The sequence below is a fragment of the Triturus cristatus genome, chromosome 2_1 (assembly GCF_964204655.1).
Source record: "Triturus cristatus chromosome 2_1, aTriCri1.1, whole genome shotgun sequence".
In the NCBI taxonomy this organism is placed as follows: Eukaryota; Metazoa; Chordata; class Amphibia; order Caudata; family Salamandridae; genus Triturus; species Triturus cristatus.
Genome location: NC_140581.1, coordinates 182407684 through 182432635, shown reverse-complemented (window position 1 = coordinate 182432635; position 24952 = coordinate 182407684). Strand labels below are relative to the sequence as shown.

The 24952-nt window shown below is 45.9% G+C and overlaps 1 protein-coding gene across 3 annotated transcripts in view; it reads left to right on the top strand.

The window, feature by feature from the left end:
• Positions 1-24952, top strand: part of ZBTB7C (zinc finger and BTB domain containing 7C) — a 672139-nt gene that overhangs the window by 529370 nt on the left and 117817 nt on the right. The window contains exon 1 of one of the 3 annotated variants that reach the window (XM_085629515.1): positions 23637-23886. The exons of the other annotated variants lie outside the window; for them this stretch is intronic. Coding sequence (XP_085485641.1) covers positions 23876-23886 — 11 coding nt within the window. The 5' untranslated portion in view covers positions 23637-23875. Of the gene's footprint in view, positions 1-23636; positions 23887-24952 lie in introns of those variants that run through there. 3 annotated transcript variants of the gene reach the window in all.

The following is a 24952-nucleotide window of genomic DNA, read 5'->3' as shown; positions in this document are numbered from 1 at the left end:
GTCTATTTTATAAAGTATATATGAGAGAGCTCAGCTCTGAGAAGGATGTATTGCATTGCTTTCGAATTGTGTATTTTTATTGCATTTATTGCCCACCTTAAATATTTTTTCTGCCTGATTTCTTTTCTCTTTTTTATCTGCTATTGTGTGCCCTGGTGGGATCTGCTGATCAAGAACTATCCATATTGTTAAGGATGATTTTTCTGCCCTCTGTGGCCTTCTCTTCCTAGCTGAGATCCTTTTAACGAGCCACGTGCGTAGTGGCACCTTGGATACTTGCGAAAGTCCCACTTTTTCTGGCAATCATGAAGGAAACAAAAAAGGGATTCACTGTGTCCAGTCTTGATAGTGTAGAACAGGGTGTCATTCATGATCTAGCTGATCACTGTTTGGTGATTGTCTCTGTTATCTTGCAGGGGAAGGTATGATGGGTGCTGGGCAGTAGTTGGCAGAATTGCCATTGCTTAGCATAAAAGAGGGTGCCTTGAGGTTTGAGACTGCGCCGTCTGGACATACAAGGTTGCGCTAAAGGCACATTATGGGCATTATGGCAGCACCACAGTTAATTTATAGTTGTCAACTAACATAGCCTTTGTCTTTTATGGTACATTTTTAGAATGTTGTTGTTTACTTATTGTATCTTCCTTTAATAAATGAAATATGTTATTGGCTCATGCATGTTAGAAGAGCTGCAGCAATCCTTTCTCTCACATATTTTGTTTAATTATTTTTAGGATGCCTTTAGTAGACCTTATTATAGGGCGTGGCTGTGGTGATACCAGAGCATCAGAGCTTCCTTTAGGTGGATCGTGATCTGTTCAATCTGTCTGAACATTTGTTGTCACCCGCTGTGTTGGCCTGAGTTAGGTGGGCCTTTCCTGACTTCTAGGGTGGCAATGCCATCAGTCTGATCACAGATCTAGCTTTAGTCCCTCAAATAGGAACAAACTCCATAAGTTTCTTTTTCACTGTTTTTACAAGCTAAAGAAATTTGAGATTTTTTTGTCAATATTGTTTGTATCTATAATTTCCTACTCAAACCTGTATAGTTGAATGGCTTCATCTCTTCGTGGCTTGTAACAGTCACTGTGAATTAGGTGAATACTTGCTAAAGTTCAGAATGCTGCAGTCATCATGCGTCTACAATGGAGTAAATTCAACCATTTGTGTCAGTTGTTCTCTCATTTAATTGATTGCCAATGAAACAGAGAGCATGCTTTATGGTAGTTTCCACCTCCTCCAAGATGCCCCTAGGTGAACATGCACCAAAAAATATATACATATCAATTGAAAAAATAACTTACTGTCAGGCCATGTGAATTCACAACCTGTGATATTTTAGGGCATGTGATGTCACTACATGTGATGTAACCTGTTGTGCACAATGCCATTTCCACTATAACTGGCAATTTTCAAATTGATGTCTAGGAGATATTGTTTGTTTTAAATCACATACATTATTCTTGAAATATTAATTATTAGCTTGAGTGCAAAGCCATCAAATTTGAAGATATGACTTGCATCCTATCAAAAATGAATGCAATGAAATAGTTTACTCAGTTAAAAGTGATTTTTTAATCTATCAATCAATCAATCAAAACATTTATATAGCGCACTACTCACCCGGAGGGTCTCAAGGCGCTGGGGATGGGGGGTCTGCTACTGTTCGAAAAGCCAGGTCTTGAGCTGCTTCCTGAATGCGAGGTGGTCCTGGGTCAGGCGGAGGTGGGTCGGGAGGGAATTCCAAGTCTTGGCGGCCAGGTAGGAGAAGGACCTTCCTCCTGTTGTGGCTCTTCGGATGCGGGGGACGGTGGCGAGGGCGTGGCTGGTCGACCGAAGCTGGCGGATGGGAGTGTAGAAGTTGAGGCGGCTGTTGAGGTATCTTGGGCCTTGGTTGTGTAGGGCTTTGTGAGCGTGGGTGAGGAGACGGAAGGTGATTCTCTTGTTGACCGGGAGCCAGTGTAGGTCTCTCAAGTGTCCGGAGATATGGCTGTGTCGGGGGATGTCGAGGATGAGTCTTGCTGAGGCGTTCTGGATCCGCTGGAGTCTCTTCTGGAGCTTGGCGGTGGTTCCGGCGTAGAGGGCGTTGCCGTAGTCAAGTCGGCTGGTGACGAGGGCCTGGGGGACCGTCTTCCTGGTCGCGGTGGGGATCCACCGGAAGATCTTACGTAGCATGCGCAGGATATTGAAGCAAGACGAGGAGACGGCGTTGACTTGTTTGGTCATGGAGAGGGAAGAGTCCAGGATGAAGCCCAGGTTGCGTGCGTGGTCTGTTGGTTTGGGTGCGCTGCCCAGGGCGGGGGGCCACCAGGAGTCGTCCCAGGCAGAGGGTGAGGAGCCCAGGATGAGAACTTCCGTCTTGTCTGAGTTCAGTTTCAAGCGGCTGGTCGTCATCCACTCGGCTACGTCTGTCATCCCTTCGTGTAGGTTGGCTCTGGCTGTGGCGGGGTCCTTGGTGAGGGAGAGGATCAGCTGAGTGTCGTCGGCGTAGGAGATGATGTTGAGGTTGTGTTGGCGTGCGATGGCCGCGAGGGGGCTCATGTAGACATTGAAGACGGTGGGGCTGAGCGAGGAGCCCTGAGGAACGCCGCAGATGACTTCGGTGGCTTCTGATCTGAACGGGGGTAGGCGGACTCTCTGTGTCCTCCCGGCGAGGAAGGAGATGATCCAATCCAGTGCCTTCTCCTGGATTCCGACGTTGCTGAGGCGCTGCACTAGGGTGCGGTGGCAGACAGTGTCGAATGCCGCGGAGAGGTCCAGGAGGATGAGGGCCGCTGTTTCTCCGTTGTCGAGCAGGGCTCGGATGTCATCGGTGGCCGCGATGAGGGCGGTCTCGGTGCTGTGGTTGGCCCGGAAGCCAGATTGCGAGAGGTCGAGGGATCCGTTCGTCTCGAGGAAGGCGGCCAGCTGCTTGTTGACGGTCTTCTCGATGACTTTGGCCGGAAACGGGAGGAGCGAAATGGGGCGGTAGTTTTTGAGTTCGGTGGGGTCCGCTGTTGGTTTCTTCAGCAGAGCGCTGAGTTCGGCGTGCTTCCAGCTCTCAGGGAAGGTTGCGGTGTCGAAGGAGGTGTTGATGATGTCCCGCAGGTGGGGTGCGATGACAGTGTCGGCCTTGTTGAAGACGTGGTGAGGGCAGGGGTCGGTTGGAGATCCGGAGTGGATGGTGTTCATCGTGCGGATGGTGTCTTCGGTGCTGATCGGGGTCCAGGTGCGGAGTGTGGTGGTGGGGGGCGTCGGTGCGGTCGTGGGGAGCGTTGGTTGAGTGCTGAAGCTGTTGTGAATGTCAGCGATCTTGTTGTGGAAGTAGGAGGCGAGGGAGTTGCAGAGGTCTTGAGATGGGGTGATGTCGTTGTTTCCGGCGTTGGGGTTGGAGAGCTCTTTAACGATGTTGAAGAGTTCCTTGCTGTTGTGTGCGCTGTTGTCCAGTCGTTCCTTGAATGCATTTTTCTTGGTGGCGTGGATCAGTTGATGGTGTTTTCGGGTGGCGAGCTTGAGGGTGGTCATGTTGTCTGATGTCGGGTCTCTGCGCCAGGCTCTCTCGAGGGCTCGGCAGTTCTTCTTGAAGCTCTTGAGTTCGTCGGTGAACCAGGGTGCTTTCTTGCTGCCGGGTCTGCTAGGCGGGGTCCTCAGTGGGGCGAGGTCGTCTGCGCAGCTGCTGATCCATTTTGTGAGGTTGTCGGCGGCCTGGCTGGGGTCCGCTGAGCTGGTGGGGGGGGTGCTGGCTCAGGGATGCGGCGAGCTGGTCGGCTGTGATCTTGTTCCAGCTTCTGCGTGCGACTTGTTGCTGGTGGTGGTGGACCGTTGTTCTACTGAAGCTGAAGTGGATGCAGCTGTGGTCCGTCCAGTGGAGTCCGGTGGCGTGGCTGAAGGCGATGTCCTTGCTGGATGAGAAGACGGGGTCGAGTGTGTGTCCGGCGTAGTGGGTGGGGGTGGTCACCAGCTGCTTGAGACCGAGGTTGGCGAGGTTGTCCAGCAGGGTGGCGGTGTTGCGGTTGTTGTTGTTCTCCAGGTGGAAGTTGAGGTCCCCGAGGAGGATGTAGTCGGCGGAGGGGAGGGCGTGCGGGCTGATGAAGTCGGCGATGTCTTCGCTGAATTGTGTGCGTGGTCCCGGGGGTCTGTAGATGAGGGTGCCTCTGAGGGTGGTCTTGGGGTCGGTGTGGATCTGGAAGTGCAGGTGTTCGGCGGTGGTGAGGGTGTCGTCGGAGTTGGTCGTGATGTGGATGGTGTTCCTGTGGATGATGGCGATGCCTCCTACCGTCTAGACTCCTGTACTTCACTATATGGCCCGAACTGTGCTATATAAAATGTAAAAAAATACAAATAAAATGAACTGTGTTTCAGCATAGTTGAATAACTTCCCAAAAGGGATGTATGTCAGGATGACTATTTACAAAAATGTTGCTCCATTGGTTGTAGATTTTCTATCACTCTTTATTTATTTATTTGGTGTTTTATATAGTGCGGACATGACCCTGAGTGGGGTATCAGAGCGCTTTACGTTAGTATATCTATCAAAAATATTGTTACCAAGTCATCAGTAGTTGTACACTATTCGCGAAAACAATTATGCTTACAAAAAAACACATATATACAGTACCCCAAAGAGGTTAATGTTCGGTGAGAGGTAGCATGCATATGATCATGGTGGATCCATGATAATGACGAGTCTGTTGCGATTATGGTAGGTATTTACTCATGTAAAAAGATTTGGCTTCCTTTTTGAAAGCTAATGTTAGAGGGAGAGCGTTACAAATTCTAGGCGCTGCACCAGAGAAAGCTCGGTCATAAGTTCTTTTCGTACGGAATCAGGTCGGTTTCAGTAGTAGTTCTCCCTGACTCCGGGATACGCGGCATCCTCCTGATAGTGTTATTTTCTGGGCTAGGTATGCTAGTGTATTGCAATGAATCGCTTCATGGGTAATGCATGCCATTTTCAGTTGTATGCTCGCTTCGTAAGGCAACCAGTTAAGCATTTTCAGATGAGAGGTGATGTGGTCGAATTTCCTGGAGCCCGTTATAAGTCTCGTGGCCGCATTGAGACAGGCTTTTAGTGGGGCTGTTGAAATCTTGGGGAGATCAGCTAGGGTTGTGCAACCGTACTTGATCCTTGATATTACTAGTGCCTGGACTGCAGTTTTAAGGTCTGTCTTATTTAGGAAGGGTTTCTTTTTTCTGAGGTGGCTTATGTGGAACCGGGCATTTTTTGCCATTGTGTTGATATGCAATAGCATAGTCAGGTTTTTGTCTAGTATAATTCCCTAGGATTTGGTAGAATCAACAATCCTCGGCGTTCAGTTTAGTGCTGTGATCAGGTTGGTCCACACTAGGACGTTCGTAGCACTTTTCTGGGGGTGAATCATCATGAATTCGGTTTTATGAGGGTTAAGCTTTAAGTGGTTACTGGTTAGCCAATGGATGGTACTCTTTAGCGCTTGGTTCATGATATCTATCTCTTCTGTCGATGTAATCTTGATGTACAGCTGTGATTCATCTGCGTACATGTGGAAAGAGATGTTAGCTCATTGTAAGGTTTCAGTTAGTGGCTCTACGTACAAATCACTAGCTCCAATAGAGCAAGAGATATTTAAGACATTATTAAAGGCAACCTTATTCTGGTCTCATACATTGGAGGTATTTCATGAGCTTCAAACAATGTTGCCGGCACCGAGTTACAACACGCTCCGCCTGGCAGGTTTCTTCTTTATAAATTGTCCTTTCAGGACAGTGATGCCTCAAAGATGCGCATCCGATGACATCTCAAAAGCTGGTAAGATAGTTCAGAGTGTTTAAACACTTGCTGCAGAGATCTGGATAGAACCTCTAGGGGTGAAGTTTGAATATGATGCTTAAGGCCCATATATTTCTGAGATCAATAAAACGAGTATTGTTGAGTTGGGTAATAGTGTAAATTGTGTAACCAATACGGACTTTAGGAGACCACTAGAATCCTATTCCGTGCCATTGTTAAACGGCATATTCTCTCTTTTCATGGGTCCCTGCGTCTAAAATACGAGATGATGCCACCTTCTTATGAATTTCCCTGGTTGACTATTTCAGAATTAATTCTCACTGCGGCCTCACACATTATTCTCTCTGGGTGTCCTGAAGAATAGACTGAGACACCTTATCAGACGTTCATGGAAGACTCGCAAGTGACACTGGATAATAATAAAACAGGTGTTAAAAGCACTTAACTTGGCAGAAAAGCAATTTGCAAAATGCTATAAAATGCAGAAGTCATTAAACCTTCGAGTCCTGTCATTTGAGAAGGAGGAGGAGGGAAGAGGGCTAAAAAATAACCACAGACGCTGTTTTTGCAAAGTTGTCCTAACTGTCATATTCTGTTTTTATTTTACATTAACAAAGTACTTCAACATATGTTGCATATTTCTGTATGGCAAGTGATATGAAATTCATAATGATCATTTGCGTAGACATGTTTTCTTTCAGCAGCTAACCTCCGCTTTGACAAGCGTAATTTTATGAGGGGCCTCGAGTGGTGGTTATTGCCTTCACGATCCTTCCAATAGGTGGCGCTTTGGAGTATTTTACCCAGTCCATGCGTTCAGTCCACCTGACCTCCTTCTTGTGATGTACTTCTGTGCCCCATGCAAGGCTGTCCGCGCGCTGCATGGAATAGAGCCCGCAGAGCTGGAGGCCTGGCTTATGTCAGGTGGAGCCGCCTCCGGGCAGAGTCGGACAGAGCTGATCCGGGGCTAACAGGGACCTACGATTATAAGCACCGATTGCTCGAAAAAAAGATATTTAAAGGGTCCCTTTGAGGTGTTTATCATGCTTTCTGCCCTGAAATGTAAGGTTTCCATGTTTTATTATTAATGATAGGTTAGTTTGAGGATCACACACATGCACAAGAAAACACATGTGCACACACGCATATATATATATACTATAGGCGGAGGCAGAGGCGCAAGGCAAGCACAAGGCGATCCATATCAAAATAGGAAAAGAGGCAGGGGATACTGGAAGAACAAATAAAGGCTGGTGAAAAAATCAATAACACAATAGTGAACATTGCCAATATTCGGTTGTCCAGGCAGCAGGAGAACATATTGAGCCTTGGACTTTCATATGCCACAGAGACAAATTCTGACAATGCTGCTACCAGATTTGGATGTGTATAAAGGAGTAAGGAAATTAAAGTTTAAAAAACACCACATGGTAACTAAATCACAAACAGAACAAAATCAAAGTCAACAAATACAGTTTGATGGATACTTACAAATCTATTCCAATCTGATACACCGCTTCTTCATGTGATGCAAGATCTATGTGACGAAAATGTGAGTCAACAAAGCGGTGATCATACAGCATCTAACAGCAGAGAATTTGGCAACATCATTACACCAAGACAACATACTCCATTTAAACCCAAGTCCTCATTTAACCCTATCGATGTACGTGATTCAATTGATATTTTTCATGAGACTGTCATCTCGTAAATAAAAACATTAAACAAAACTGTGCGATCAAAAGAAAAAAGTAATAAGAAAAAGAATCAACAGTACAGAAACGTACTCACTAAATTACAAAATGACAATAGTATTGTCATTCGCAACAGTGACAAAGGGTGAAACGTCGTGATATGGCCACAGGAAAGTTACAAAAAAGAAGCCTTTAACCAGCTAAATGATTGCACATGTTACAGTCGTAGCAGTGCATCCAGTCTGAAAGGCACCTATAAAGAGTTTTATATTAAACTCTCTACATGGAGAAGTGCAAATCTAATCATCATGGATGGATATAAATATCTAAAAAAGGAAAATCCGACTACTCCCTCTCTATATTTCATCCCGACAATTCATAAGGACATCAAGAACCCTCCAGGGCGGCCCATCATCTCAGCCCGAGAGGGATTACTGGAACATACCACAAAATACGTGGACTACTTCTTACAAGATTTTGTTAAGGACCTAACATCATATGTCAAGGACACCAGTGATTTTTTAAGGAAAATCTCAAATTTTGTCTGGCAGGAGAACTTCATACTCATTGCTCTAGACGTGACTTCGTTGTATACAAGTATTGAACACACCGACGGCATCAGAGCAGTGGAATATTATTTGGCTCGTAGACCTCGTCAGTACAGAGAACATAGCAAGATGCTTGTTGAAATTATTACATTTTGTTTATACAACTATATTTTTATGTTTTAACAGTCAGTTGTACCAACAAACCAGAGGAGTAGCCATGGTGGCTAGCTTCTCACCCAGTTATGCCTGCCTACACATGGGCAGGTGGGAGGAGCTGGTCCTTATGGAATTGCACAGTCATTACATGAATAATAAGGTTAAAATGTGGCTGCGCTACATTGACGACTTGTTTGTAGTTTGGCAAGGGACAACTGAACAAGCTATTGAATTTGTAAATATCATCAATTCCAACACTATCAATCTACACTTTACAGCGACTATCAGCCAAACTAGTGTCGGGTTTTTGGATACCCTAGTATATATTAACAACATCAAAATCGAAACCCGGTTATTTAGGAAAAAAACTGCGGGAAATTCTACTCTCCACGCAAGCAGCTCACACCCAAAGCATCTCATCAACAGCGTTCCCTACGGGGAGATGCTGCGTCTAAGACGCATATGCGGCAACAATGATGATCTTAAAATAGCGCATAATGAGAGTAGAGTCAGATTTGAACAAAGAGGTTATTCTGCAAAGGTTATCGAAAAAGCAATAACCAAATCGATGTTGTTCACTAGGGTTGAAGCACTTAGGGAAAAACAAAAAGACACAAAAAACTGATATAAATTACAGCAACAATGAGAGAGACCAAGACAGCAAAGAATTTAGATTGATAATGAGATACAACAGACAACAGAAGTCTCTACATAGGATTATCCAACAAAATTGGCCACTGGTATAAAATGACCCGTTGATTGGACCCCTGCTACCGTAGAGGGTGTCCATCACCTACAGCAAAGCACCTTCTATGAGAGACAGATTAGTCAAGACCAGTCCAGAAGTCATTGAAAGTAGCAGCTGACTTCAAACTAACAATGGGTTCTACAAGTGTAAAACTTGCCAGGCATGTTCCCATGGTGTTAACAAAAGAACCTATAGTACACCTTTCAGTGACAAGGAATTTAAGATCTCTAAACTGTTATGTGCTGTTGTGCCCATGTGGCCTACAGTACATAGGCAGCACTAAATTACAGGTACATAAGCGGGTGTTGCAACATTTATGCGCCATCACAAACCAGGATAACACATATCCAGTGGCGCGTCATTTCAGGGAGAGACACAACTCTAACAATTCCAACCTGAAATATTACCTGATAGACGCGGTCCCCCCAAGTAGGAGAGGAGGTGCTAGGGAAAACAAGCTGAGGAATTGGAAACTAGATACACCTCACTACTAGATTCCAAACACCCCGGGGGCTCAACGCAACAGAAGATTTGCACACCTGCTTAACATAATTGTTGGTATAACAGAAATAATATTATTAACAGATCACTAGTGAAGATCACACTGATGCTTTTATCTCTTGAGCAGTGATTTTAGCAATCTATTTATTCTATGGTAATTTTAGAGCGTTTTAATTGCGAAGGTACAAAAGGAGCATCTATTTATTTATTTATTGGCAGATATTTATTAGTTTTACGATATTTATTAGATATATTTAATTTATACATACGAGCATCACTTGTCACAAAACTCCCATTACCATATTGACTTTTCGAATTATTATGATGTTGAATTCTTCAATCACACGAATGGTATTACACTTTGAGGCCAGAGATATCTATGATCCGTTTAATAATAAAGTTAATGTTATTTCGTCAATATGACTTCTAACTCAAGCTACTTGAAATAACTGTACAACAGCATTGGTAAAAATGAGATATTGTCATTACCATACAAGTTTTTTATGTGTATTCACTTTCCATCACCGTTTCACATTTTCTGCACTTAGCACTTTTATTCTGTATCACGTATGGACAAAGAATTCAGTAATGCGTGAACTATGAGATTTTATTTATCTATAGCGATTGATCCCGATATTTTGCAGGATTGTTTGCACATAGGCTAGAATTATAGGGTATTTCAGCTGTATTTCCAATAGCTTTCAAGCTGACGTGAACAAAAAACTGAAGGATTATGAGCTTTAAATATAGGTAAAGACTCACATCTCATGCTGTATGGTCAATTGAAAAATGGAGAAAAAAAAGAAAATCTGTTACTAAACTGTAATGAAATGCATATTCAGGTTTCTATGACAGCAACTTCCAAATTATAAATTGTGAATTTTCTATGGTCATGACTGACTGTCACATGATACAATTAACCATTCACCAGTCACTTTAAATTTTGCACATTTCGATCTTGCCACTGTCATGTGATCAAGGCTCGGCCGAGCCGAAACGTGTAATGGTGACAAAGGAGCAATAAAATAATTTGATAGCACGAACCTGGGTCTGTGTCCGTACTTGGATGTATCCTGTTTGTGGCAGAGAAGAAACTTATATATATATATATGTATAAATTATCTACTGGCGGTCGCCAGTAGATAGTTATAGTTAGGACCGTGTTTCCATAGGAAATCCGCAACATTCTATTTGGAATAACTTTGGCGCCGGTCGACGAATCCTCGCGAAATTTTCAAAACTAATGGGGCGCTACGCTCCGCTCCTACCCTGAAAGTCTCGGGGGGATTCGTCAAGCGGGGGCTGAGAAAAAAGGGGGGTCCCAAAACTTGTTTTCCCCATGCATTTTCCCATGGGACCTTTAGTCCGAGCTACAGCCCGAACGGCTGAACAGAATTACTTGAAATTTGGCAGAGAGGTAGTCCTCAGGTCAAGGATGTGCCTTTTGTAGGTCTGGTGTAAATCTGTTCAGTAGGTCCTGAGAAAATAGCATTTAAATCAATATATATATCTGTAAGCGCGCTCCGTGCGCTTATCGTAAGCTTCCCGTACGCGTACGGTGCCGTGCGCGAGCTCAATTCTGATTGGTGGTTACATGACTGTAAACATTCGAATCGGTCGAAATCAGGAAGTGTCGGCCGCCATTTTCTGTCTCTCGCACTGAGAAACAAAGGTGGGGAACGTGAAAAGGGGGCAACGAAGAGAGTTGCAGACCCCCTAGTGTTTGTCAGGGGGTCCAAGAAGGACCCAAAAGTACGAAAAATACATTTAATAATTAAAAAAAAAAATCGCGGAGTGCGCGTACGGTAAGCTTACCGTACGCGCACGGCAAAAAAAATAAAAAAAAAAATAAAGAAGATAAATATCACATTTATTAAATTAATTAAAGGACCCACAAGGGAGAAAAAAACAAATGTTACTGTGTAAAAAAAGGCGAGGCGTGCACGGCATGGACTGCGCAACGTGGGCACTCAGTGCGCGAAGCGCACGGAGTGCCCACAGCGCGCGCACGGTGCGCGAAGCGCACCGTGCACGCAGGGTGTGCGCATAGTGAAAAACCAGAAAAAAAAATAAAAAATAAATACATAACTTAGCATTTAAAAAAACGTACAAATTCACTGAAAAAACCATAGGTTTCACACACGTTATAGTTAGGAATTATCATTTACAAAACCTTGCAAATTCACTTAAAAAACCATAGGTTTCACACATGTTATAGTTAGCTGTACATTTCACTCGTAAAAAACCAATGAAATTCCACGTTATAGTTAGATCAGGTAACTATAGCTTGCGCGACCGCAATCCACAATGTGTAATTTCAGATGTCAACATTGATGTCATGAGTGATGTCACTGACCATGTCATGAGTGATGTAATATGTGACGTCATCAGCAGTTTATTGTGGGCGCGCAAGTTATAGTTACCTGATCTAACTATAACGTGGAATTTCATTGGTTTTTTACGAGTGAAATGTACAGCTAACTATAACATGTGTGAAACCTATGGTTTTTTAAGTGAATTTGCAAGGTTTTGTAAACGATAATTCCTAACTATAACGTGTGTGAAACCTATGGTTTTTTCAGTGAATATATATATATATATATATATATTCAGCTCGAAAACTTCACTCCACTCACAAAATGAAGGGACCGCACTCAATCAAGGTTCTCGGTTATCAATTTATTTACCGAGAATGTTGACATAGATACGACTCCAAGAAATCCTTCTGCTCGACGGGAAAAAGGGTCGCATTCCCGGGTTAGGTAATTCACGTTATTTTGTTTATTTTAACAGTTCATCAGGTATCAAAGCGACACCGACGTGTTCCGTTCTCAGCTGATAACTTGATCACGGTACAAATGGCAACAGAAAACAAAGCCAATAAAAAGACATTTTACACATCATGTGACATTTTTTACAAAAGTTTCCTGTTGTCTAGCATTTTGGGAGTTGTAGTTTGACACATAACCCCTTCTTTTTTGTGTATAAACCGATTTATTTTAACACTTTGTGTGCAACAAAGAAAAAGGTGAGAGCTTTAAAGTGCATTAAAAATTGTTTGATTGAAGTAGAGCTAATTTTCATGATGCTTCATTAACAGTTCCTTTATCATGGAAATCAGGGATACGGTTTGGTGAAAGGCAATAATTGATTTCAACCCATTCACCCCATCTCTTATTTCAGGTGTTTAATTTTTGTTCTTTTATATATACATGACACCATATATATATACTCAGCATTCAACAACTCTTCTTTTTGTAGTTAATGGAGAGAGCACAATAAAACTTAGCAGCACTGCCTATATTTCTTTGGTTTTACAGGAAATGAATCATGATGTTGCTAATAATATAGCCTTGCAGCAATGTCTGGTCCGAGTTAGTTCCTGCCCCTCCCCGTTGTCAATTTTTTCATTACACAGTTTGGAGTTGTTTTATTTGGACTACTATCATTAGTAGTTTGCGTGTGAATTATATGTTTTGTATGTTTGGCGTTGTGTGTAAACAGAGGCTTTTACCAGTTCCATTCAGAGTCATCTGAAGGACTGACATGTGCATTGCTTGGGTTTGCGTACGTGTATGAGGGGGTTGAAAATGAATTCCTGTTTGTATACTATTATTGTTGGCACGTGTATTGAGTTTGATTATGATCAACTACATGGAATATCCGAGCTGTGTGTACGTGTGCATGCATATTGTGCTTCCTAATGTTTTGTGTTGAATGTTGTCTATTATTGCCTAGAAGTACGGCTGCTTCTAAGTGCAGGTCGCATCGCGTGGCACTGCATACCCAAGTGCAGCACGGGAAATATGCATAGCAAGGTGTTGTTTATTATCTTGTGTGGTGTTGTGAGGTCAAACTATCTTCAATATCTGAGCTGTGTTGGATGGTTATGGCCTATGATGTATTTTGTGTTAAGTGTTTGTTGTTGCTAGGAGATGATGCTGTTGGTAATGCAGTGACACCCACCTAGGCAGATGCATTCTGGGTATTCTACAGATTGCTTCCTTTTGGGTGCCTGGAATTGGTCGGTAGAAGTTCTGCTAACTTGGATACCCCGTCGCAGCATGTTCCATGTGTAGGAATGTCCATCCTGTTCCCACCTGTTCCTCAGAACCCTGTCGTACTCGTTTGTGGCTCTATCAACATGATTGGGTTGTGCTCCCCTTAACTGTGGAAGGAAGGACGTCCACCAGGGTTGGCCACTAAACCAAGCAGAGACAGAGAGATCCTTCCCCAGGCTTTCATCCCAAGGGCCTCAATGCAACCCCACAGTTCCCTGCCTTCCTTTCCAGTGTGGAGGTAAAGAGTATCCCATTAAGTTGGTTGGTAAACTGGTAAATATTTATTTACCAGTCACTTAAAAACGATACAATTACAAGAGCCACTAATAGAACAGAAAAGACACTATTACATGGTCAGTAGAACAGAAAAACGTCTCCAGAACTGTATCGTAAAAATAATCGTTAGAACACAATCCTGTGGTATTCGCAAGGTAGGGATCCATCAAGCAGTCACAATAAAACTGAAGGACATTACATTTGAAAGTGCCTTGACACAATAGCCATAAATGTCACCAATTTTCCCAATATTTGAATGATCTTCCCACTAGACACTACATTGCTTCCAATCCTCCTTAGCAGAATTGGGGTCTAGGGGAATGTAGTCCTGATGGCAAGTGGAGCAGGTCCTACGATCAGTTATATTGTAATAATTTCTGGGCATGCCATACGTAGCCCTGAGAGCAGCGAAAAACATTTTGTTCTGTTGTCGCTCAGCTGGTTTCCACTGCTGCTCAAGATTCTTTACTTTGTCACTGTACCATGGTGCCTAGGGAAGGGGAGGAGAAGCTTTATCAATCAATCAGTCAGGATTTATAAAGCGCAGATAATCACCCGATAGGGTGTCCAGGCTCTTAGCTCCTTGAAGAGGAACACTATAATCTAAGATGATATAGGCAGCCAGTCAGAGAAATAGCAATAGCACCTGCTGGATCAGTCAGAGGGCAGAGCATGGGTAAGACCATATTGAAGGCTAGTGGGCATCCCTTTAGCCTAAGTGTCTTCTAAGAGCACACCGTACAGAGGGTGAACCAGTGAGAATTTTACCATAAGAAAGATTACAGAGCATTGTGATTTCCCCATCCAGGAGGGCCGATCCCCTCCCCCCCACTGCCCCTCCCCTCAAATGCAACACTCCATGGCATATGCAATGCCCTGTCTCCTGGACCTGCATATCATATCATCCTTGTCTTAGTGCCACCCATTGCCAACTCTGTGGGACATCCTGCCTCCTACATTCCACCCATCCAGTCCCGGGAAACTGCATTCCTCCTGTTTGTTGCCTTTTATACAGTGCTCTCTCTCTCCTAGGCCAGCTGGGCTCATCTTCTCCATGTGCCACCGTGTGTCATTTCCGTGAACCATGTATCTACTGCATGCACTGTATGACTCCTCCCTGGCTACTCCATTCTCTCCCCCATATTGCACTCTGTTTATGTCCCAGACTCATGAATCTTTTTTTCGATGTTTCAATAAAAAATTGCAACACAAAAAAAAGGTAAGAGAATCGTGACATGGTCCGACCAAGGTATGTGGTCACCGAAGAAACAATAAGTGCATCATTAAGAGACTAAGGGGGATATTCTCAAGAACGTGTGATATTCATTGCAAAATTAGCTTAATGCAACTCTTCACATCGCAGTCTATCGCGGGAAATTAACACTGTGGTAACGTGGTATTCACAAGCCGGCGGTACCATGCGATAGTCTCATGATAACACGTCAAATGTCCGCGATAAAGTCAACGCTATGCTGCAAAAATGCGAAACATGAACGCAAAAAAGTTGCGATGAGGCCAAGCGCGATACAAAAATCTGCGAAAACCAGCAACAGGCATGCAATTCCCACGCGTCATGTGGGAAAATGCACTATAAAAGCAGAGAAAAGAAAAGGGAGAAAAAAAGAAACTGCGTAGCACCATGGATGCACCCAGACCGAGTGCAGAGGTCGACACAAACCCCACAAGCCGCACAAACCACCAGCAAGGAACAACTGTGTCGGGGAAGGCCAAGGAGAAGAGGGACAGGAAGACGGGTTGCAGTCCGCAGGAAAACCAGATCAGCGCCATGGAGGTGACAGAACACTACCATCAACTGAATGTCAATATGACAAACGTGAATGCAGTCAGAGTGTCCAGGAGGTCTATGGAGGAGGATAAGAGGCGCTGGCATGATGTGAAATGCAAAAACAACAGTTGATGGACAGAATGCAGAACAATGTCATACATTCTCCCCAGTACAGAGATTTGGGACTAAATGCATCGTTTTTTTGCTCACCATGCCATTCCAGTTTGTACCAAGCCATATGCAAATCAGTCTGACCCTGTGCCTCATGGGCACAGGGTCAGGTTGATTTGCATATGGCCATGGCTGAACTGGGGTGGTGGAGTGAGCTAAAGAATGATGATGGATTAAACCCAGATCAGTTGACTGGGGGTGAGTGTTTGATTTGCTCAAGCGCTCCATCCATAATCCCCTTTGATATCGGCATGATGTGAAAAGCCAAACCAAGCACAAACCCGCTGCCAACAGGAAGGCAGCAATGGCGACTGGAGGTGGGAGTCATGCACCACAGGAGGAGCAGGAGCAAATGGAGGCCACAGTCATCAGGATGGAGACGGTGCAAGGAGTTGGGAGTACGGACACAGCTCGATAGGACCTGACACAACATCAACAGGGTGAGTAATGACCAGGGACTGGGGGAATGGGGGTGACGGCCACAATGGCACACATGCACAACAACGTGTAGCACACCGCACACCCACAATGACCCTGGATAATGTCCCTCATCCCCGTGGCACACTGCAGCACACACACATAGGAATCACAGCACATCCTACGACAATGTGGTACAAAGTGCAACATGAGCAGAAACAGGCCAATCACATCTAACATAGCAGGAAACTGTGAGATGGAAATGTACGTGCACAAACTCACATCCGTCATGTAGTCCACATGTCCACTGTCCGGTATAAACCTGCAGCTCCTCCCAAACAGTCACAATGTACATTGTCATACAGTCTGCATGTAAACAAGAACAATGCGCCAACATACATGTCAACACAATGTCAACATGCATCTCCCTTTCACATTGTTGAGGGACAAACAACACCTCCAGCAGAGCAGACCAGACAACTCATCAGTGATGCTGGAGAGGACCACCACACCTCCGACGCCCTACAACAGCTCATGGACATCTTAGGCAACCCACCCCCAGGAACAGGGCAGTCAAGCTACATGGAGGAGACCCCAGCCCCTACACAGACCACACAGCAGGAAGCACCCGCCACCACGGCTGGCTCCTAACACTCCACCAAGGCACACATTGCATTCCAATGCCAGGTGTCAGAATGCCAAAATTAGGTGGCCGAACAGGTGCGGGTGGGGTCAGAGCTCATGGAAGCTGAACTAGATCACATACTTGGGTGTCTAAGTCCCCACAAAGGAGACCCCCACTGCAACAGAGACACATGCATTTGCACATGTCCTGTAATGAACCACGCCCAGAGCCCAGGAATCATCATGCACACACCCAGGTCAGACCTCCGTACGACGGCCCAGTCCACTTCCATATTGTATATAGTGGGTGACGACAAAGCTACACATCCAAAGTGCTACCCGCTGCCAGCAGGGACATGGTTGCGGCCACTGTACTCAGCACAATGTAATGTTGTAGGGCCCGGGGCCCTCATGCATACATCATGACCACACGGGCACACGTTTGTGATACTGGCTACAGGCACGTGCACCCGGCCCCTTTATTGGCAGGGTCACATGTACAGTGACGCCTGTGCTGGATGTGTGTGGGATGAGTATAAGCCAGCCCGCAATGAGTGGTTGGTGCTGGCAACAACTACAACAGTGAACACCATCAAAACGGAAACAGAAAACACCTGCATTACAGAGACAACTGCGGAGCATCATGGTGGTAGCCGGAGCAAGTTCTGAGGTCACCAAATGAGCAAACAGAAGTGTCCATGAGCCGTGGTGCACTGAGTCAGTGGCACCTGTAGTGCTGATCAGGGTATCAGGCAGATGATGGTACCCGCGACAGGTGTGAGCAACTCTGATAGTCTAGCAGTAAGACATTTCCGAATCTGGCAGTTGGCGTTTGGAGGTTGTCCTGGCAGGGGTGGCGTGTGCCTTCTGCGGTGATGCGACGTCCAAACCGATCGGGACTCGATTTGGCGTGTGATCCCTGTTGGACCGCAGTTGAGGCCGGAGGCGGCAGACAGCACAGGACCACAGACACATGGCGACGATGACCCAAGGCCATCGTCTCTGAGGCCATCCAATATCTCAGTAGACAGGGTCCATGACTTGAGCTGCACAGAGTTAGTGGCCCCAGATGCACTGCGGCCGGCACACCGCCACGGGACGGTGACTTGTGGTGCAGTGAGATGGGGCACGTGAGCTGAGCGGGTCCTCATCGATGTCTGAGGTGAATGTGGTGGAGGGTTGCGCGGGACAGTGGAAGGTATCCTCCAGGGCATGATGCAGAGGGTAGAAGCCGGACGGAAGCGGCAAATGGAGGAGTGGAATGCTACTGCCTTGTTTTTGCCACCAAGTCAGTATCACCGACAAGATGATGACGACACCCCCCAGTCCATAGACTCAGTCTCCACCAAAGTTCAACCAGAAAGTGTCCATGGATGTCGGGGAACAGACTTAGTGGCACTGGAGCTGAAAGGGGATGAAAGGGGATGCAGTCTGCGATCAGGCCTGTACAAAGATATAAAATCTGCCATGAATAAATCATGACTGAGTTCTGAAAGTGTGACCTACTCGGCCGCAGTGTAGTCCCGAGGCAGCGGTCAGCGCGGGACAACTGCTGTTCCGCTAACTCCTCCTGGAACTCCTAACACACAACTTTGAAATGGCATGTGGGGGTGACTTGTGGTTGACGGAGGTAGGATCACCAGAGCTGAGCGGGTGTTCAGTCAGCGACGATGCCGTGTCCTGCCTGGTATGGACTGGATTGGATTGGTGTGAGGCCTGCTGGAGGAATCATCAAGGGCCCACAGACACGTGTGGTTGAGATGCTATGCACAGACTTGGTGTCACCAAATCGAAGGGAGTATAGTGATTTAAACTCTGCATTAATGTGTGTACTCGGACAATGTATGATCAAGACTCAGTCCCAACCCAAATATGTGACCTACTCGACCGCAGTGTAGGCCGGAGGCAGTGTTCAGCAGTAGCCCACAGCCACGTGTCGTTGGCTCGCGATGCACATCGTTAGTGACACCAGGGCAGTTGTCGGTAGTTATTCTGAACCAGAAGGAGCGTTACTATTTTAAAGAAATTTTCCACAAATTTCTTTAAAATAGTAACGCTCCTTTTAGTTCAGAATCACTGCAGTGATTAGTGTTTGATGACGGTGAACCACAAGAAGTAGAGCGGACGTACGGATAACGAATTAGTCTTAGATAATCTTGCAAATAGCCTTCCAGTGCACACAGGATTTGACCCCCATCGTCTCGTTTTGTTTCAGTTGTCGGTAGTATTCGATCACCTCCGTAACGATGCTCCTTTTTGCCTCCTGACTGAAACGTGTCATCCTCTTACACCTCTCCTTGCATGCAATTATATGCACTCTGCCATTGAAAAATCAAGACTCAGTCCCAAATGTGCGACCGACTCGAGTGCAGTGTGGCCCGAGGGCAGTAGTCCACGTGGGCCCACGGACACGTGTGGTTGGAATGCTATACACAGACTTGGTGTCACCACATCGAAGGGAGTATAGTGACATAAAATCTGCCATAATTGATGTTCTCTGCCATAGTGTAATCAAGACTCAGTTCCAAATGTGTGACCTACTAGTCCGCTGTGTATGCCGGTGGAGTACGTCAATGAGAAAGGAGTACTGCAGGACTGTGTCGCAGAGGCTGTGATGGTCTGAGGAGGCTGCCAGGGTTGCGGCACTCGGGCTTGGAGCATGCACCGGCATGTGGTGGGCCCTTTTCGACACACGCCTGTGTTGGCAGGTGTGCATTGGGGGCCTGGGTGTGCAGGGCCAGGCAGGACTGGTTCGGGGACCAGCAGCCAGGGGTGCAGCAGGGGCACAGGATTGCAGGCAACACCGCTCACGGCGATGGCCTCGTGGTGGGGTGAGGGGCACCGCCCTGGCAGAGATGTTGGGCATTCCAGAAGAGAACCACGCCCGGAGCTACGTGCTTTTTATTCACACCCCTACGCGTGCCTGGCATACGCCTGACCAGCCCGCTCTGCACACGCTTACAGGGGGGGACGTAACAAGCTACATTTCAGAGAACTTCCCCACTGGCTGGGGTGACATGGTTGTGTCCACTGTCCACTACACTCCAGACACCAGCGGTCTATGTCGACATGGATATGTGTGTGGTCTGTATACTGCAGTCTGGCCATCACATCCATGTCACACTTGGCATTGTGTACATTCTCATTCATCTGTCACTTGTCTCCTTCCTACCTGCCTGGTCCCCACCTCTTCCCACAATCTGCTATTGTGTGGCTGAGTTGCCATGCCGTTGATGGATTATGTGCATGGCTGGCCCAGGTTGCCTAAGTAAGTTGTGCTGTTGTGTCTGGTGGGTGGGCATGTTTTTTGGCATGTTGTTTGTGAGTTTGTGACGTGTGCATTCCCAGTGTTGTGAGTTGCATGATTGTGGAGTTGAGGTGTGTGGTGTGTTCATTTGGTACTTACCAATGAGCAGTGCATTTCCGTAGGTGCCAGCCTGGAAGCGCTGATTGATGATGGACTGTCGGAAAATGTAGGAATCATGCACACTGCCTGGGAGGTTGGCGTTGAGGTTGGTGGAGATTACCCGGTGGTCCACTGTTGCCAGCACATTGATGGAATACGTGTGCTTTCGGTTGTGGTTCTTGTGTGCAGTGTTGCCAGGGTGCACAAGTAGGACATGTGTGCAGTCAATTGCCCCCTAACATGTGCGGGAAGCCAGCTTTGGCGTAGGCGCCTTGCTTGGTCTCCACCTGTTCCTGTGCAGTGTGGGGGAGGTATAGGTAGTGTGGCACCAAGCTGATGATGGCATCGATGACAGTTGTGGGGAACTTGGATTGGGCTGGCTGTAAGACTCCTTCGACTCTGGCAGTTGTTGGTTGGAAGGTACCAGAGGCCAACAGGTGCAGCACGGCCAGCAGCTTTGTCTGAGGTGGGATGTTGGTTGTCCGCTGTGTTGGTGCCGTCTGCCTGTTGGCAATGGTGGTCAGGATGCACGGGATGGTTGTCCTTTTGAGCCTGTGGTGGGCACTGACATTCTCTGGTGTTGGGTCTGTGGGGCTGGTGCGTTTTCTGAGGGTCCGCTGTCTTTGTCTGCGCTGCCTCTGTGGTGGTCGGGGGGGTGGCGGTGGATGTTGTGGCCCTGTTGGGGCTCCGTGCTGCATGATCAGTGGCTCCATGCATCTGTTGGTCTGCAGGTGTGGCTCTGGGCTGGGCTCCCTTTTCTGGTGCCGGTTGTCGTCCGACTTTGCACCAGGTCAGAGCAAGTGTTACTTTCCTGCTGCTAACGCGCCTTCTCGCATGTTTTGTGTTCTTATCGACGATCTGGCTAGTCGTTGAGAATGTTGAGGTGTGGTATTGTCACAGCTTTTTGCTCAGGAACGCCTACTCTGCATCTCATTAGCAATAGTTGCCGGAGTCATCTGTGGTGATGTTTTTAGAGGATGCTATCGCAGGAAAACTGGTGATGTCGGCTGTTTGCACCAGCTTGTGAATGGGGTGATAAATTTATCGCGACTTTGGCTGCGATAGGATGCCGATAACTCGGCGATGACTCCTTGAGAATATGCCCCCAAATGTGATCAAGAGTATGAGTAGCCTGCTAGTAGTTTATGAAACAAAAGTATGTGCTTCTCCCAGGGCCACTGTGGATGCCTTGAAGGCAAATGAATCAATGAAGTTGATTATAGCTGATCCAAAATTATCTGCACCATGAGGAGGTCAGCAAATCTGACAAAAAGCAATGTGTAGGAAGAGAATCCCTTACTCTGAATGGCAAGAATTTCTACTTTTAGATGTCATGGTAATATGGAAATGCTGCTGGGAGTGGTCACTCACCTGAGTAGTACGAGGAAGACTTAGTAAAGAAAGAAGCTCTTCAGTGAAGTATTTGAGTTGGTGATCCCCGTTAGCGGGCAGAGAGGCAGCATGATATTTCCTGTTTGTGCAGACGGGCTTGTCTTAGCGTTCTTTTGGCATGCAGCCATGAGCCATCACGGCCATGACAGTCTTAAAATGGCTGCCATCATCCGCAAGTAGCGGGAGGCGCAGCTGTTGTCAGGGCAACAGGGCACCCTCTGACTCTCAAAAGTAATAAAGAAGACTGTGGCAAATGGAAGAATAAAATAGGGACTCACCTACTCCTGCAGCGTGGGGAAAGTTGAATTGCCTTCAGGACTAGGGGGGAGCATATAAGTGCTAACTAAAAGTATGAAACCTTATTAAAATCAAAAGATAAGCTAAAATGATAAATTGCTTAGGACCCAGAAATTAAGAGGAGTTCAAATTGGAAAAAAAGATGATGAGGGGGTCAGGTCCCCAACTGCAAGGAAATCAAAAGTTGAGTGAAATGAAGGCTAAAAAGCACAGAGCGTGGAGCAACAAATATGCAAATGGTTTCTGGCGCTATCCCGCTCTTATGTACCATTCTGATATGTACAGCATCTCTAGTAAATGACCACCGATTGAGAACAAATACAATACAATAGCAGTATTTTATGATATCACAGAGCTCATATATTGGATCAATTGTCTGTGTGATCATTTCTATACTGTTTGTGTATATATTGAATTAAGGTTGATGGACTCTTTGAGTAGCAATTGACATTTGCTGCAACTGAAAACATTAGTTTACATGCGTGGATCTTTACAGGTACTCAGGTACAGCAAGTCCATAGATACGTGCGGACCCTGTGCACACGCAAGAATTCGAGTGGAGGCCAAGGAGTTCACAGATATATAGTGCACAGTTATATGTTTGAGTGTAGGCCAATGGGTACACTCTCACACACACATACGTGTGCAAACACACACACGCATGTACACACAAATTGCTATACATTTTTACACACATGCATGCATGTACGTGTACTTGTACAGTAGCACATACTAGGACCCTGAGAAAGTTGGATGACCGTCTCTGCAACTATTAGTTTTGCCACCCCTGGCACTTCCTGAGATAACCATGGGCTCAGGAGTCATGGATGTGGCAGCAGGAGCCAGAAATAAACATGTGTCTTAGACCCTTGCTCAGAAGGTTGTTGAAGGTTAAGGGTGAAGGTCAGAAAGGATCAACCTTTTGAAGAATTTGGAAGTCCAAGGGTGTGTGGTGTCACTTCCACTATCCCTGGCAGTTTGCTGAATTGACATACATAGTTTGCACCAAGCAAAGTTTGAAAGTATACAAATTTGAATCTTAAAGCAGAGAGCATTCTCTTTTCAGCTCGCTAGCTGCCGCGCGGGGACATACTAGTGAGTATATCCAGGCGCTTTAGAAACTCATTTATTATTATTATTATTATTATTATTATTGTATAGTACTTCCACACTTCTTCAGCAGTGACTCTGGTGTCACTCCCTGTCCAAAGTACTGAATATATTGCTTTGTTAAATATTTAATTTGCCAAGATTTAAGGTTTTTCCTACTGTAAAGTGTGATGTCCTAGACCCCCTAATTAAGTGATGTAAGAAGAGAATTTACTACATACTCAGAGTTCATGAGTTTTTATTCCTTCCTGAAAAAGAAGGACACGCTTAAATCTTGTTACTATAAACCCTGTTCTTATAGATACGGAAATATTTCAGTTTTTGTATTTCTGTTTTTGTATTTGTTTTCCTTCACGTGGCACGAAGCAAGTTGCTTCAAAAAAGGAAATGGGAAAGTTTCGCGTAACCAAAGAAAGTCTCTTCAAACTGCAGTTTACAAAGCAGTGATCACAGGGGGAGGCCTGGGCTTGGCTGTGGTTTCACGAATATAGTCTTGGGTGTGGCCAGGGCAGGTTTGCAATCACAGTCTTGGCCTGAATTCTGCCTGCTGAGAGCAGACACAATGGCTGGTCTTTACCTACAGGTCTGACGTGTTGATGTTGTTGGGTGGGGGGGTGGTTAGGTGTTGCCGTTGCTCATAGGTGGTGCGGCAGGCTTGGGAGCCAAAAGGAACGCCTTGTTTGGAATGCTATCAGACCTGAGGGGACTCAGTGTCTCGCTGGAGGTTGGTGTTTTGGCTTTTGCATGGCAGACGTGGATCCTGCCTGCAGCCGCGGTCGAGCTGGCCCTAAGAGGCAACCTTCCAATTTTGTGGTGGTCCCTAGCCCTCGCAGAGCCCGGCTGCTGCTTGAGTGGGCTCTGGCATGGAACCGAAGGCAGCGACTCCAAGGCTCCAGGCTTTGATTCAGCAGTCGAGAGGTGTTGGCTGGACTCCGAGACATGTTTGAAAGGTACTGCTAAGGCTTTTGACGCTTTTTCCCCTCTACGCCTAGATACCCAGTGGCGGCAGCCTTCGCAGTGGCAGGTGCTTTTCGTGCAATGATTCGCATACAAATACATTCTTGTTTTATGGTAGGGCACTTTCCCATCGCAGTTCACTGTAGAATTTTTGTATTTTGATTTTGGTGCTATTTTTGGATATTTGTTGATTGTTCTCCTTGCTTTGGTGTACTGTGCAGAGAGTGAGTAGGATTGTTGTACAACACACAGTTCCCTCACAGGGTGAAGGGTAAGACACTGCACAGGGCTCATTCATTGCTAGATGTAGTGTCTTCATCCTAAACTACTTGGGATTAACTCTTGCACTTCTGTTTTCATCTATCCCTCTCCAATTACTTCAAATTTCTATTCATACCGCGACTGTGCACGGTCTGCTGCCCGCAGGAATGGTGACCATCGCGATACCTCGTATGTGTTTTGAACATTCTGGTTTGTGCATTTGAGGACATGGTATTTACCGTTGTAGGTTTACCTCTGGAGTTTCCAAGCTACTTAGATTGAGTACCTGCTTTATCAAAGAAAGTTTGCGTAGAAATGAGTCGGGGTTGAATGTATTGTCTTCCTGGGGTTTTAGGTTTGGGTTGCATTGATTGCTTCCAGATAATACTGATCTGCACTGATTGTAAAGAAGTGCGCGACAGGAAGCACGTGTGACTGTTTTCAGTGTTTCTTATATGTTGTACGTAAAACTTTGAAAGGAATTACATTTTTTCGTGTTCTTCTTTTTAATCAAGTCCGGATGGCCTCAGTGTGATTTATATTGAAGGATTCTTATATTGTTAAGAACACTCCGGTATTATTCTGGCTGCTTCTTCTGAAGCAGGTTTCCATGTGTTTTGCAGGTGCATGGATTCCTGTATTGCAGGAGCGTTGGTGTTGCTGTGGCCAAGCCATGTGCACTTGGCCACCACGGGTGTCGGTGGAGGAGACAGTCATGTCGGTCCATCACTCCTTAGCTCAGCAGCATTAGAACGCCGCTATGCATTGTGGGTCGTGTAAGGGTGCTTATCTGAGCTC